At 39.0% G+C, this 13282-nt stretch overlaps 2 protein-coding genes across 3 annotated transcripts in view; one reads left to right on the top strand and one right to left on the bottom strand.

The window, feature by feature from the left end:
- Positions 1–794: 794 nt before the first annotated feature.
- On the bottom strand, positions 795–7544 carry sugp1 (SURP and G patch domain containing 1). 2 transcript variants are annotated; one of them, XM_010775235.1, is made up of 14 exons: positions 7423–7544; positions 6601–6769; positions 6120–6217; positions 5428–5676; positions 5168–5291; positions 4973–5073; positions 4498–4621; positions 4075–4403; positions 3710–3816; positions 3308–3485; positions 3067–3173; positions 1932–2077; positions 1516–1645; positions 795–1343 (listed from the first exon to the last, which is right to left on the bottom strand). In XM_010775235.1, the coding sequence occupies exons 1-14, from the start codon at positions 7439–7441 to the stop codon at positions 1317–1319; spliced, it is 1908 nt and encodes a 635-aa protein (XP_010773537.1). In that variant the 5' UTR covers positions 7442–7544; the 3' UTR covers positions 795–1316. The 2 variants fall into 2 exon arrangements, with proteins under 2 accessions (XP_010773537.1, XP_010773538.1); XM_010775236.1 differs by lacking the exons at positions 795–1343; positions 1516–1645 and adding an exon at positions 2532–2641 and having other exon boundaries at positions 1989–2077.
- A 292-nt stretch (positions 7545–7836) lies between these two features.
- rnf126 (ring finger protein 126) overlaps positions 7837–13282 on the top strand; it is a 7643-nt gene continuing 2197 nt past the window's right edge. The window contains exons 1-8 of the mRNA XM_010775233.1: positions 7837–7974; positions 9180–9238; positions 9343–9403; positions 9490–9728; positions 10183–10251; positions 10359–10428; positions 11364–11457; positions 12312–12427. Of these exons, the coding sequence (XP_010773535.1) occupies positions 7900–7974; positions 9180–9238; positions 9343–9403; positions 9490–9728; positions 10183–10251; positions 10359–10428; positions 11364–11457; positions 12312–12427 (783 nt within the window). The 5' untranslated portion in view covers positions 7837–7899. The remainder of the gene's footprint in view (positions 7975–9179; positions 9239–9342; positions 9404–9489; positions 9729–10182; positions 10252–10358; positions 10429–11363; positions 11458–12311; positions 12428–13282) is intronic.

Genomic DNA, 13282 nt, shown 5'->3' with positions numbered 1-13282 from the left:
GTTCTTTAACAATGTGTGGAAATATAAAACAATAATATTTGAGGTGATTTCGTTCTGTCCCACTCCACTCTTAATTGTATTGTGAATAGCTCCGGATTATAGACTGTATATAAAGTCTAGAAACAATATAATATAAATTATAAGATGTATATGTATCTGTCCAGTTCATGATCCAATCCCAAAACTGTAAATACATAAATAATAACTCGTTATAAACAGTTTTGATAATCATTATTTTCCCATGGTTCCGGCTCGTTTATATTTTTTGTCGTATCAGACAGTTTTATAACTATAAAAAGGGTTCAGTTCAGACATCAAAAACAGCTCTAGAAAGATTTTTCAGTTTTAAAAATGAATGTATAAACCAAACAATTAATGGACAATGAGAATGATAGTAAGCTGCACCTCATCTCAAAGCTTCACCATGCCATTAAATAACCCACGCCTTGGGTTACCTTTTAATATGCCTTAAGTTGCCACTGATTGATACTGTGGCCGCCACCAGTGTCTCTTGCTTAGCTGGGATTTCTGAGTTATATTTAACCTGTGTAAAAACCCCTGGGGAATGCCAAACTGAAGGTCTGATTTCACTGATCCGTCATCCTCCTCTTCACTGCTGGATGCTTAAACCTGGTCAACTTCACTCTATGGCTCCCTGCTGTTTAGAGCCATAGACCAATTAATACTGATGGCACTTATCAACATGAAAACATACCTGCACTTAGCACACAAAGGTGTACCATCAAATGAACACTGAATAAAAGATAAGTAAAGAAATACCGAACTGGGACAACTCTACATTTCAGTAAGTGGACTTCTCTTTTTATTGTGAACACTGGAGCATATGACACGATTCAGAGATTAGTTATAGCACAGTGAGAGACATCAAAGGCAATCAAAAATGCATACAAAAGATTGTGTACTACAGCAGAACAGTGTAATATAGTTGGGAATGCAAAGTCAAGTCAAGCTCTGAAGTGAACAACACAATGGTAACACAAACTGAAGTGAGAAAATCCTTCTGGAAGTCAGACGATGCAAGTATATGTTACGTCTTTACAGTATTAAATTGAAATGTAACAAAAAAGGTGAATAGTTATTTAAAGAAAAAAACATTTCTTCTTTTTTTTAACAAAACCTTAAAACAATATACCAATCTTCTTGACAGTATAACAATCTTTCTACTTGTCACACACTTCAAATTTAAAAAAGTCTACTGTGCAACAGTGTCCATTTCTCGAGCTGTGGCAGTTAAAGAAACCGGCTTTTAAGTTATAATAAACAAGAACAAGCAAATACATAAACAGCCCTTTACATCAGTAATATGGTCGTCGTGGGTTATTCTGTGGAAACAAAAAAGAAAGTGATTAAATTCAAATGTTATGGTTTGGCCACATTAAGTTTCTATAGCATATACTTAAATTCAATGAGGATGTTCTTTTCTACAGGCATAATTAAATGTAACACATATTCAGAGAATGCTATTAGAACAAACAGAAAAGCGTAAGAAGTTACCAGTGGGTTGGGCCTGAAGCGGTAAGCAAGCATCATCCTCTTCCTAAAAGCATCGTATTCATCGTCATTTCTGCTGAGCACAGAGGGACGGTCAACTCCAAAGCCGGCCCCGTTGGCAGCCGTGGTTCCCCTAGAGGAGGACAGAGAGAATGATTCGTTTAATTTCTTATGCATGTACGGTAACTTCAGAGCTTAATTTGTTTGTTTATAAGTCTCACAAACAATGTTTTTACAGTCAAAAAAGACATATTGTTAGTGGGAATAAACACTTGTACTGTTTCTGTTGTCTTGTTGATTGTCATTATTTTAGGAAACTAGAAAAATGTATGTTTAATGCTTTAGATTTCATTTACCGCTGTACTCCTGAATAAAGAAGACATGCAATGAAAGCGAGCGGACAGAAGATGAATGCTCACTTGTTGACAGGAGCCCTGATGCCCTGTCCATCACTGCCCAGGCCGTCTCCTTCCTTCCATCCCATCTTCATAAGCATCCGGAAACCAAGATTCTCCACCGTCAACTTAAACTCTTTGTACTCTGAGAGGTCTGGGTCACGGCCCTCCTGCAAGTCAAAAATAAAAAACGTCTTCATTCACGCCAACCACCGTCTCCGAAACCATTTTGTCTCATTCTTAAAATAAAAGGAGGATGAGGAGATTACTTATTCAACACAGGAATGGCAACATCTTCCATTATTTATCTGATTTAACACTGCCCGTCATCCGAGTCTGTTCAGCAGGGTTGGTGTGTCTCCACATAACTCACCACTGGTGGTCTTTATTAAATATAACCTAACCTTAAATATTTTTGTACAGAAATCATTTGTCTACATTGGCCATTACATTAAAAATGGTCTGAACACACATTCTGGGTCTTACACTGACTTTCCAATAACTTTCTATCGTTTTATTTTTTTAACGTACTCTGTTTTTCAACTTTTAATCTTCAAGGATTTAGAAAAGTGTGGTTCCAACAACAATGCCAAAAATACTTTCAAATAAACAATTGGAAATTACAGTCTCCTCCTGGGGATCTCTCAGGAGGAACTAGAGGAATGTGCAGGGGAAAGGGACGTCTGTGTTTCTCTGCTGGCTGTTAGCACAGTGCCCCTGACCTGGATAAGCAGCTTGAAAACAGAGGCATGGACGGATGATTACAATCCTGTTTACAAGAATTTCTAACAGATTCTACTAAACTGTGTATGGCTCTTTTAATTTAACAGAGAAAAGCTACTACAGGTTACACCAAAGATATATGAAACCTTTTATAAAACTCAGAAGAGATCCTGCAGAGAATAGGTGAACTATTTTCTCTGAATACAAAACACCTCCTAAAATTACACATTCAAAACCCCTTAATGATCAGCATGAGGCCTGAAAAAACAAGTATTTACATTAGTTTGGTGCTTTAATCTGTGACTCAATTAAGAAGTTGACTTAATTTACCTATAAAAGTGAAATTAGAGGATAAAGGCAAGTATTTCATAGTTTCACAGCAGCCAAATCCTTCCCTATGAGGCTAGAGAACAAGTGAATTTAGAGAAAGACTTACCTTGAGTGCCTTGAAGGTCTCCATGAACTTATCCAGTTCCTCAGGGGGCAGGAAGTCACCAATAAAATGTTTCCCTTTACCCAAATCTGTCAGAGATTCTGCCCACTCTGGAAAAGTACAGACAAGATGCTTTTTTACAGCAACAGTTGATAACTTCGCCTCGATGAGAACTGATTTTAAAAACTAACAGTTGCTGCTGATGCAGAAGTAAAACATTTTTCCTACTGATAGTCAGCCTTACCACGGGTCTTCTCCATTTCCTGTTTACGTAGGTTATGCTCCCAGGTGCCTGCATTCTGGTCCACTTCTTCATCACTGTCGTATTCATGTTGGTGCTCTCTGATGGCCTTCTCCCACACTATCTGCATCTCCGCCATCGCACGCTTGTGCTTCATGATCATGTCGTATATCTCTTGCATCTACAGCGCGTAGGAAAACATGACACACACCCACAGTTAACAGATTACATAGACTTATAATCAGGAATTCATGGCGTGATCCGCCAGTCATCAACATGCTATTCCACTTTTATAAAAGACACATTAAGTCAAAGCAATAGACAGACGTTCAATAAAAAATGTTTGTGATGGGTGTAAGTATATTTAAAAAACGCAGGGATGTAGATTTACATAGACGTTCATACATCTTGTTGTTCTTTGATTTGTATCTTCTGGTCATCAGATAGTTCTGTCACTCCCACCAGACCCTGAGGCTTCCCCTTCTTGTAACCAAGACCCATCAGATCCTGGACTGAAACACAAGTTACCACAAACTTATATATTCACAAAATGTATTATTAGGTCAGCTGATATAGTGGCTGAAATAGTACATTACAAATATGATATTAAAATCAATGCTTTGCGCAATTTTATAAAAATGTATAACAATAGAAGTACCAATTTAGGGAAAATATTTAAATTATCTTATATGCATATTGATATAAGCATGTATGGGTTGGAAAATATAAGGACAATGGTATGTAGAATGTAAATAGACAGGGTCACGCACCAGAGAGACATGGCATGTCAGGGTCTGCAACAGGAATGCACTGAGGAATATTGACGGGAGGAATGTGCATCTCCACTTTGTCGTCCTCAGACCCCCATCGACTCTTTCTCTTTCGTTTCACGGGCGGAGTTCCTGCCTCCTGAGTGTGGGGTTGAGAAGCCGAGTTCAGATGTGGAGGGTTTCCATAAAAAGCTGGAGCAGACGGCCGCTGAAGATCTGTCCCCGACTCTGCTGCTGGAGGGGAGGAGCTCTGCGAGGCTGCAGCACGATACTCCTGCAGTTTCTCTTTGTAGAGGCGGTGGGCTGGACTTCGATAGTCATATAAAAAACTGAGGGAGGGACAGAAGATATTATGTGTAAAAGCAGGTTTGTAAGAAAAACACAAAGCATAAAAAACACAGTGACACATATATGTTGACTGACCTGAAGGCGGGGTTTTCCCGGTTACGCTCAGCAGCGATGGCTTCCACTTCGGGGCCGCCCTCCGCCACAAACCTGGCCAGCTTCTCAGCCAACTGCTGGGTTTCCGCGTCCACTGGGGGGGAGACTTTAAGCAGCCTATCAGTACTGGGACTCAACTCACTCTCTACTAGTGTACCGTACTCAACTAGCCCTCACACACCAGCAGTCTAGAGCCAATAGGGGATAAGAAGAGGAGGGAGGGGCAAGGGGGAAGGGGGTGGTGAATAGGGAACTGTAATGATGTAAGGCTTTTACTGGAACAAATGAAGACCAGTGAAACTTCTCTGCATGTATAATGTTGTGCACAATTTCAAACCATAACATGTACTCTAATTTTAAATCCTTAATAGGACTCAATTAGGCAAAACATAGGGGTGAAAAATGTGGACAAATGAGTGTATATGTTAATTGACTGGCTAAAGTGTAGCTCTCTTACCATTATCCGACGCGTTACCAGGTCCTAGCAAATCTCTTCTCAATTCGGCAACTCTGTTTTTGTAGTAGAGAAACTCCATGCTGCTCTTATCATATAAAAATCTGAAAGGCAAAGATAACATTTGGAAGCAGGTTAGTTTAAAAATACTTTACACGTAAATACATCTGGGTCAGCTTCACTGTCCTTCAAACTTACGAGAAAATAGGATTGTCCTTGTAGTCTTCCTTGGCCTTTCTCTCCAGCTCAGCTCCTCCCTCTGCCACAAAAGAGGCCATCTTGTCGATAATGAGTCTGGTGTCTGAATCCTCTGGGGGGGAGACTTTAAGCAGGCTATCAGTACATTTACTCTAAGGGCACCCATGATAAAATGCCAGTAAAAAGGCACTGGAGTATGCAGAAGATGCTTTGAAATTACCAAGCAATAGAGTTGTCCAGAGAAAAAGGCCTTGAATTACCTTTCATTTCTAAGTATCTAGAGTAATCCTCCTCTTCCTCCTCATCATCCTCATCAGGAGAACAAAATACACTTGGCCTCTGGCTAAGAACAGGATTCTTCTTTGAGTGGGAGTAGTTTTTAAACTGACTAAGCATGCTACTGACTCCAAGGCCAGGCCGCTTGCCAACAAGAATGCTCTTTTTCTGCAGTGCGTTTCCTGCTGGCGATGAAGTCGAGGTTGTTGGAGTTTTGGTATCACTGGTAGGACCTGAACAAAGAGTAGGAAACAGGACAACTTAAAAAATAATCAGAACCTTCATTTAAAATGCATTATTTTGTATTATTTTTAAAACATGTAAGAATTGTTTATCAACCAGAACATTTGACAAGTAACAAATGTAAGTAAGTAATGCAAGGTAATGTCAGTGGTCCCTATTGGAATCAAATTGTATTGGGTCAGGATGTCCTCTTTAAAACAAACTGTAAAGCTGTTAAGGACTTATAGCAGACCGACTGAAGTTAATCAGTGTCTTAGAGAAGACAAAACAATACATTTACAATACAATACATTCTAGATACTGCGTTCCAGCATTCCTGTTGTTGTGTAGGTTTCATCATAGAACATTACAGTAATGCATTACTTTTGATAAGGATAAGATAAACACATAACAGAAACGTTTTGGTCAGAACTATGCAGATCAAAGTACTCACCACTGTTTGGTTTGTCCTTATGCATCCTTATGAACTGCTGTAGGAAGCTTCCATCATTTACAAACTTGTTTGAGGAAGGTCCTTGAAGGATGGGGAAACTTTGGGAAGAGAATGGATGAAATGTCAGGCCAAAGATGGTTTCAATAAGCCTTCAGATATAACAAAACTGACTGGAAGCACTAGATATAAACACTGTACTTAATGTGTGGTGAAAATCTAGGATGGAAACTTTAGATAAATCGATATCATCAAACAGTTATACTATCATGTATTCTGTTAAACTCTTTAAGTTATCACCCAAAGATGAACTTTTAACGTAAATATAAGTTAGCATTTTGGGCAAAACAACATTTGTTATGATTCAAGCCAATGCCTGAACAAGACACGGGTCGAATTATGAGATATATATCTAGTGAAGAAAGTACATTGTATTTCAGCAAAACATGTACAACATTTTAACAAGTTGTAATTATATTGTTACCTTTGAGGCAGGGGTTTGCTTGGTGTTTGCACGGTCACTTTTGCCTTTTCTGCCAATCTGGCCTCAATCTCCTTCTTCTTCTGAGCTATCAGCTTCTCTTGACGGAGAATATTCATATTCATCTTGCTTTTCTGTGGCTGGATAGGCTTGGACCTCCATCCTCCTCGACCTTAAAAAAAATCATAGATCAGCACACCAAAAGGCTTGTTAAACAGCTGGCGGTTCAGAGAGCACATGTAGTAGTGATATTTTTGTATATGTATCCTGTGAAATTTGACCCAATTCAAGGTCATAAGGGTTTTGGATCATTTATTATACGACACAGGGTTGCAAAGGAAAATGCAAATTGTACCTAAATAAAAAACAAGATATAACAAAATGCACTTTGATAATAGAGAACAATTTACTTTATTTTATTACTGGATATTACTAAGTAATAGTATTCTTCAACGTTTGTATTGCAGACTAGCATACAGGAAAGCTTTGTTTTTAACAAATAAAAAACATACAACTTTAAAGCTGATATGAACTAGGGAAAGCGATGTTATCATATTAAATGTAGATACTAAATGTTGCAAAACTAAGTAGATATATTAGTGTCGTATTAGTTACGTACACATATTTCAATATGTCTTATGATTCGTAACGTTTCCCAGTTTATGTTACCCGACAGCTAGCCAATGGTTTTCAATGATTACGCCAGGAAGCAAGCGTTTATACTGCTACAGCTAACAGCTAACCTGGCTAACGTAAGTGTTTAATAAGGGCAGCTGCTACATAGTAAGCGTAAGCATCACAGTGATATTCACAGTTAAGATGTACCTGCATCGCCAGGTTCCATGGTCGTAGCTGGAGAACAAATATATTTGGGAAAATACGCTCACGTACTACAAAAAGGCCTTTCGCTGCTACAGTCCTAGCTCTTTGGTAAAGCTGAATCCTCTGACTAAAACAAAACTTCCGGTCGTAAATGTACCAGATTAAAAGCATCGAGACAAGGATCTCTACAATCCACACGAGTCCAACGACACTGACTAAACTACTGACTATTTTTACATAGTTATATCATTAGACTCTACTATTCCATTATAATCTCTATAATTTCAGCTCTAAAGGACACATTTTCTTTTATTTACATAATTTTATTTTTTAAAGCAATTTTAAACCGGAAGTATTTTCCTCGATAATTCTTTCTTCCTGCCATGGTTAACATAACGTATTTTTCCGCTGCAAGAGTCAGGTTTAGTTGTCCCTTGTTGCTATCCGTCCGTATCCTACGAACTAGCCTCCTGCTTAGAAATGGCTGAAGCTCCCCCACGGCCCTGCCGGTTTTTTTGTCACCGGTGTTCCGCAGAAATCAGCCCGCGCCTACCGGTAAGGCCCCATATACCTGCTCCACTAGTGAGAAATTATATTTGTGTGGTTGTATGTGTTTGTTGCGGACAACCAGTCAAATAGACCCAATGCTGCTGTTTAGCTACGCTAGTTAGCTAGCCCCATAGAAAACAACGGTCCAGAGTGACAGTGAAGTGGTTGTAATTTAGTTGGTGGTACACTCACGTTTAATCTTGTGTTTTTTAAACACATCCTTTCAGCTATATGGTGGTATTGTTAAGATCAGCTAGATCCCACTCATAACAGCTGAACATATTTGTAGCGTTTTACTTTAGCACCTTGCTAGCTAACAGAAGTAAGTGTAGATTCACTTTCTCAATCACATCTTACAGGACGTTTTGGTTTCGATGTTATGATGTTCAGGCTGGTAATAAAACACGTTTCATTTAAATGTCTTTCACATAAGTCTTGCTCTGTTTATTATGGTTGTCCCTCAAATATAAGTACATTTTTCACAATAGCTGCCCTATCTAGTCTCAGTCAGTCAGTATTGCTGCTGCAGTAGTAACACAGCCATTCATGGGAAGCTTCTTGAATGTTACAGTAACAGTATCTTTATTGGCAGTACGTCAGCTGTTTACCTGTGTGACAACACAATGTCACCATATTGTATTTATTAATTAGAAGTGCTCACAATGTGTTATTAACAGCATGTCACTTAATGTATTGTCAGTGAGTCATCTGGAAATGTGGCCATCATTCTTAACCTAAACATAGGCATTGTCTGCACTTCACAGAGACACATGTTTATAGGAAAGTATGTATTTGAAATGTTTTGAATATAATATAATCAGTTGCCATTTTATTATCTTATGTGTTCACCTACATACAACTGCAGTCTAATACAAGATATTTCCTAAGTGTGTAGTATAGTATTTTGGGGCGTCATTACTGCCAAATACTGAAACATATATTTACTATTTTGTCAACCCCATTTATATCAGTTATGGTAGATTAAATATTATAAACACCTCTCAGTATAACAACATACAATTCATAAGCAGCACACAGATTCTTTAAAATGACTATTAAGTTGAATTAGCACTTCTCTAACTGTTATAACCATAATAAGGATAGCCTTTTATGCTGAGCTGTTGAATAAAGGTGCACGTTTTGGTTAGTTCTATCTAATAACAGTTATGTTGTGTACATTCCTAATATTTACATTTGTATTTTCACGTTAGGACTACACCTGTCCACGCTGTGATTCAGGTTTCATTGAGGAGCTTTCTGAGGAAAGAAGGTATGGCTGATAATTGTGTGTCTCACGAATTTGATTAGTATAAAGTATATTTCTGAGTCTTAGCGTTGTACTTTCTTCCCCACTCCTCATCTGTATTTATGCAGTACTGATAATGGGTCCGCATCCACGTCCTCCAGCAGCGATCAGAACCGCCCAGCCTTTGAGGTCAGTGTGAGTTGTTGAATCAGCTGGTCCAGGATACATAATCGCCCTGCACTGTGTTTTGACATTGCCTCTGTCTTCTCTTCTAGAGCATGGATCACCAACAATTGTTCACATTCCCCTCTGGGTACGGTCCATTTGCACTTGGGATTTTCGATGAAAACTTCGACCTTCGAACGCGGCTACCCACAGAGGACAACAGAGAGACAGAAAACAGGAGGGAAAGGGAAATGGCATCGCGGCAACGATACAGTGCACGGCAACCGCGGGGTCGACATGTTCCTCGAAGACAGGGTACGCGCCATGAAGGAGTGCCCACATTAGAGGGGTGAGACTTTTTCAGCAGTAGTGTGTATTGTAGGTTGTTTTGGGACTAGGGAGAATACAGGAAAACATTAGCTGCTAATGTGTAATGCGTGCTTTATATGTTATGTAAACTAGATTAAACACCATTATTTCCAGTTTTAGAATATGGTGACATTATACATTTAGATGCATTTAACATGGAGAACCTTCCTTAACAACAGTTATGTTATTCTTCGTAGTACTATATTAGCCTATTATCTAGTATTACCATTTTAAAAACAAAGAACTACTATTCCTATAAAGAACAAATGGCACATATCCAGTAGTACCATTTGTATAGAGTATTAATGTATTGTTATGATCGTAAAACTATTAATAGATAGTTAGATACAAAGATGTTCCATATGTGCAATTTAGATAAGAAGACAATTGGAATTTCTTCAGGTGTTGAAAGTGTTGTTTTTTTCCGGTTACAGGATTATTCAGCAGTTAGTAAATGGAATAATAGCACCTACCGCCATGCCAAATATGGGGATGGGACCATGGTAAGTGTAACTCTCAGTAACTTTGATGCACTTTTGTTAACTTGTTTTATATTATTGATTTAAAAAAAATATATATATCTGTAGTTCACTACTTCCTTGTCTTGCAGGGGTATGCTACATTCTAATCCAATGGATTACGCGTGGGGAGCCAATGGACTTGATGCTATCATTACACAGGTATAAAAAGGGTTTTATACCATTTTTTTTGTCATGACAGTGGAGAAAATACTGAATATCAGTTTGGCGGCAACAGTGTCTGAAAAACATTTTCAAGAGCTCCCAAAATAGTACTATTTATAATATCATACTTATTATTTGAATACATTAGGGGCCGACCGATTATCGAGGCCGATATTCCGCATTTTACAGATTATCGGTATCGGCCTTTTTTTAATCAAAGCCAGAGAGGGACCTTCTCAGATTACAGGCAGGTGCGAAGAACGCAGACACAGACAAAGGCAAGCAGCAGCAGCAGTGAGCGGTGTTTCGAAGGTAACTCATTTGAAAGCCGAAATTCAATAAACATCCCAATCCCCTATGCTGAAGTAGCAAAAGCACCTCAATTTTATGCTCCAATTCTATCAGTTCCCTTTTTACTGGTTTATTTCCATCATTCACCACACGATATTATGGTTTACACAATACCTTTTGCTTGTTTGTAATCCCGTGTTTGTATGTGTGCTCCGTGTGTGTGTGTTCTCCGTGTGTCGTCCGTGTGTGTGTGTTCTCCGTGTGTGGTGAATGATGGAAAGAAACCGGTAAAAAGGGAAATAAATGGACTTTTTAGAACTGGAAACTTTGTTTCTGACTTTTATTCGGTAGCAAACTTTGTGTGCGTCAATTACAAACAAAAGCGGATCCTCAGAGGCTTAAAGCGTTGGCTTAGCCTCTACATATAGTCAAAAACTGTATGGCCTTCCGGCGGAACCTCTCACCAACAAACATAGGTTCCTACCTTTATACCCACAGTGTTAATTGGCTCCTACAGTATGTTAGGTTGATATTGATATTTTTTTTGATAGTGGATGTCTAAAAGTTGTCATTCACAGAACAGCCTTGTTGTCATGCAGTTGATTTCACATCCATTGCGATAATGCTTTTTTCCCTTGTAGTTATTGAACCAGTTTGAAAACACGGGCCCGCCTCCTGCAGACAGGGAACGGATAAAGAGTTTACCCACAGTGACCATCACAGAGGAACATGTGGGTAAGTCCACGTCTCTCTCTCTTACAGTTACTCGCTCATGTGCTGTGTCTACATTCCTATCCTACCTTATTTAGACAAGCTAAGTAAAATAACTTCACAATGGCACGTATTGCTAAATGCAGATCACTGTGAGGATGGTGCAATAATAATAATAGCCAAAAAGAGGACGTGGAACACTGGCATTTCTCTTCATTAATTGTAGCCTTTTAGTCTGAAGGGGAGGGACCATTAAACTTAAGAAAGCTGTAAACACTGCACTCAGTTTTTTACAATTGTCAAGTGAGCAAACGAGCCGGCAGATATTTCCAGAATCGTGGTTTAGACAATCAACACGGATACCCTGCATTACCCTGTCGAAATGCTAACTCTACCCACGCAAGTACAAAGTGCACACAATGTACTACATGGAAGTGTACAGAAGTATCCAAATTGATACACAGTAATTATCTCTCAACCATCCTGCAACAGCTTTTTTGACCAATCTGCCAGAACGAAACAGAAAAATTCTCCCTATGATCAGTGTAGTTTTTCGTATTGGACTGGCACAGGCTGTCAGCTTTTCAATAACGGTATTTTCTCTATAACGAGAACAAGGCTAACAACAAAAGGTGACTCTTACAATTTCCTTTTTTCATTGCATATCATTATCCCAACAGACAGACTAAAGTGGGATGAATTCTGCATTTATTTGTATTTATATGTGTAGTTCTTCTTGTGAGTGCTTCTGAAGAACTTGAATTTAATCTTTGCAACACTGCCTGAATTCAGATACACAGAGCCAGTGTGACCAATTCTTTCGATGGCGGTTATCTCACACGGACAGACCGATGACATGTGGTTTTCTGTTTGTGCAGGTGCTTGTTTAGAGTGCCCTGTGTGCAAAGAAGACTACAGCGTGGAGGAGAATGTTAGACAGCTGCCTTGCAATCATCTGTTTCACAATGCCTGTATAGTGCCATGGCTGGAACAGGTACGTGCATCCCCAACATTTATCTTTTGTTTGGTATCAGCTACTTCCAGCTATAAAGCCACATTTGTGTGAGATAGTTTGTTTATTATAACCGTTGTGCTTTGTGAAAACATCTGACGCTTTTCTCAACGTGCTGCAGTGTGAGCAAGTAAACCGCAGGGCGACACAAATAAACAGCAGCCTGCATTTTCTGTTAAATGTATTTGTAGTGACATTATGCAAAAAAAGCAGCAATGCTTTGGGTTAAACAAACTGATGCGTCACCTCCAGTTTTAAACATACAGTGGGGAAAAAAAGTATTTAGTCAGCCACCAATTATGCAAGTTCTCCCACTTAAAAAGATGAGAGAGGCCTGTAATTTTCATCCTAGGTATACCTCAACTATGAGAGACAAAATGAGAAGAAAAAATCCAGAAAATCACATTGTCTGATTTTTAATGAATTAATTGGTAAATTCCTCGGTCACCTACAAACAAACAAGATTTCTGTCTCTCACAGACCTGTAACTTCTTCTTTAAGAGCCTCCTCTGTCCTCCACTTGTTAACTGTATTAATGGCAACTGTTTGAACTCGTTATCAGTATAAAAGAAACCTGTCCACAACCTCAAACAGTCACACTCCAAACTTCACTATGGCCAAGACCAAAGAGCTGTCAAAGGACACCAGAAACAAAATTGTAGACCTGCACCAGGCTGGGAAGACTGAATCTGCAATAGGTAAGCAGCTTGGTGTGAAGAAATCAACTGTGGGAGCAATTATTAGAAAATGGAAGACATACAAGACCACTGATAATCTCCCTCGATCTGGGGCTCCACGCAAGATCTCACCCCGTGGGGTCAAAATGATCACAAGAAC

This window comes from Notothenia coriiceps, unplaced genomic scaffold (assembly GCF_000735185.1).
Source record: "Notothenia coriiceps isolate Sejong01 unplaced genomic scaffold, NC01 NC01_scaffold00015620, whole genome shotgun sequence".
Taxonomy (NCBI): Eukaryota; Metazoa; Chordata; class Actinopteri; order Perciformes; family Nototheniidae; genus Notothenia; species Notothenia coriiceps.
Note: the sequence above shows the minus strand (reverse complement) of the source record. Positions and strands in the feature narration are given on the sequence as shown.